Raw genomic sequence first — 2,452 nt, forward strand, 5'->3', positions numbered from 1 at the left:
CCCTGCGCTTTTCATTTGGGCCAAGGACTCCCCCAAAATGCCAGAGTTCACCCCAGTTTGAGTCTGCATGTCTGTTCTTTATGCATTGGGGGAGGAAACGTTTGGTCCTTTTCCCTCAGAATGTTACTGATCCTCCCTGAGGGCTCAAGCAAGCTGAGGACACAGAATTTACTTGGCAGGTGGAACGGACAAGAGAGAAAAATGGACAGATGCCTTTGATTTTCGTAAACCACATGAGAATCTGGGAAATGCCTCCTCTAAATTAGCGGTTCTGAACTTCTGTGTGCACAGGAATTAGCGGCAGGGTGGAGAAGCAAGGGCTGTGAAAATGCAGAGTCCCAGGTCCCAGCCCCCAGCCTGACACGGTGACACAGCAGGTCCAAGGCAGGGCCCAGAAATCTCCACCGTGAAATACGGGTGATGGGATGCCACATACTTGCTCTGAGTGACACAGTGAGACACGGAACAGGATGACCATGGGTCATGGGACAGGAAAGTTCCCTGACACCCACCACCCTGTCCGTGCAGCCCACCTTCTGCGGCTGAGGCAGAGCCCTGGGAGGCAGAAGCGGCCTGGGTCTGCTCATAGATGGACAGCAGGGCCTCATCTTCCATGGCAAAGTACACGGGCACGATTGTCTCCATGGCCAGCATCTCAGGCTCGATCTCCATGAATTGCTGCAGACAAGACACACAGTTAGGCCAGGGCACGGGAGGGCAGGGCGCCCCCCGGCTGTACTTGGAGGGCACGCAGGCACTAGTGAACCACCCAGCACTAAGCCGGCCTCAGGAGAATGTGAGCTTCCCCCACCCCAAGCCTGTCATCTGCAAGAGCGTCCCCACCCAGGGTCTCCTGTGCGATCCTGTCAGCCTGTTCATTCAGAGCAGGCTCTCTCCTGCCTGGCACCATTGACATTTGGGCCAGCTCCTTCTATGTGGTGGGTGTCCTGGGTACTACAGGTGCTGAGCACCCCCTCCCGAAATGCCCCTCTGGGGACAGAATTGCCCCCTGAAGAGGACCAGTGAGGATAGGGAACAACCATCCCACTTTCTGAAGGGCTCAGAGAGGTCAAGCGACCCGTCCAAGGTCACACAGCTGACATCAAATCCAACAGCAGCTTCTGGACCTGTGCTGGGGGGTCCCCAGCCTGTGTGGGGAAGGGGCAGGTGCTCACCCGNTGTGATTCTTCAGGCCTGACCAGAGGCAACTACCAAGGCTCTGCCTGGCTGGCACTTGGGGGAAGCTACCCCTGCAGGCCACAGCTGGTGTCTAGTGACATGCGCCGTGGCCTCTGGAGTGGGCTGTGGTAGAGAGCTTGGTCCTGACTGGATGCACTGGCGTATTTGATTCCTCAGTCTCTCATCTGGGGCCTGGGGCCAAGGCCTCCTTGTGGGGCTGGGGAGGAGGGGACCATAGCACTCTGTCCCCACCCTGACTCAGTACCCAGGATTTTCCTGCCCTGAGCCCTCCGCCACCCCATGTCCGTAAAACCGCAGGTGCTTTTTGCGCATGTGCCCTCCCTAGCAGGGAGACCCTGAGGCACCTGAGCCACCTTCTCTGTCTTTAAGGTGCTCACGCCACGGGAGTAAAGGATTTGGCTTAACCCTTTCACTCCCGCCGTGTAGCTTCGAGCAGCCACTTTGACACTTGGCAGCTCAGTGCTCTCTCCCAGCTCAGCTGAGCTCCCGACAACGGGGCGATGGGGTGGCCACGGAAGGGTCTGTGGGGACAACGCATCTAAGCATTACATGACAAGAAGGGGCAGCCACTCCAGGGCCTGGAGGGAGAGCTTTCTGTGAGGAGAGGACGGCCGTGCAAAGGCCCTGGGGTGGGATGAGCTGGCAGCAAGGTGTGTGGCCTGGCCAGCGACAGGAGGCAGGAGGCGGCCAGGGCAGCAGGCAGGGGCCCAACCACTCTGCAGTGGCTTCCCGGCCCGGCCGCACTGAGCGCTTTGCAAAGCAGGCGGATGGTTCCACCCCATCTCCCTGCCAGGAGCTCCCTCTAGTGGGCACCGGTGGTGAGGCAGCCGGCCTGCTGTCGGGGAGGCGCAGCGGCCTGGCTGGGCGTGGGGCTGAGCTGCGGGGACTGGGCAGGTCAGGGGACAGAAGCGGGTCCAAAGCAGTCAGCGGGGCGGACACTCACCTCCACGCTGGTGATGAGCCAGTCGCTCACGGCCTTGCTCTGGACTCCACTGGTGACCATCTGGAAGCCATTGGCAGTGGCCGTGTGGAGCAGCACTAATGACGAGAGAGGAAATGGTGAGCCCGAGCCCCAGGGTCTGCGCTCCAACCACCAGGGGGTTCCCGGACCAGAGCATCCCTCACACCCCAACACTCCAGACTCGGGATTCAAGCACAGAAAACCAATAGGGCGGTGCTCAGATCTGACCACATGGACTCGGATACAATGTGCAGCCGAGTTTCTGATTGAAATCCTTCTTCGGTGTCACTG

At 59.6% G+C, this 2,452-nt stretch overlaps 1 protein-coding gene across 1 annotated transcript in view; it reads right to left on the bottom strand.

Moving 5' to 3' along the window:
- Positions 1-2,452, bottom strand: part of NCLN (nicalin) — a 29,363-nt gene that overhangs the window by 18,299 nt on the left and 8,612 nt on the right. The window contains exons 7-8 of the mRNA XM_008593176.1: positions 534-678; positions 437-441 (exon numbers count right to left, since the gene is read on the bottom strand). Coding sequence (XP_008591398.1) covers positions 437-441; positions 534-678 — 150 coding nt within the window. The remainder of the gene's footprint in view (positions 1-436; positions 442-533; positions 679-2,452) is intronic.

Source organism: Galeopterus variegatus, unplaced genomic scaffold (genome assembly GCF_000696425.1).
Source record: "Galeopterus variegatus unplaced genomic scaffold, G_variegatus-3.0.2 Scaffold8828, whole genome shotgun sequence".
NCBI lineage: Eukaryota > Metazoa > Chordata > Mammalia > Dermoptera > Cynocephalidae > Galeopterus > Galeopterus variegatus.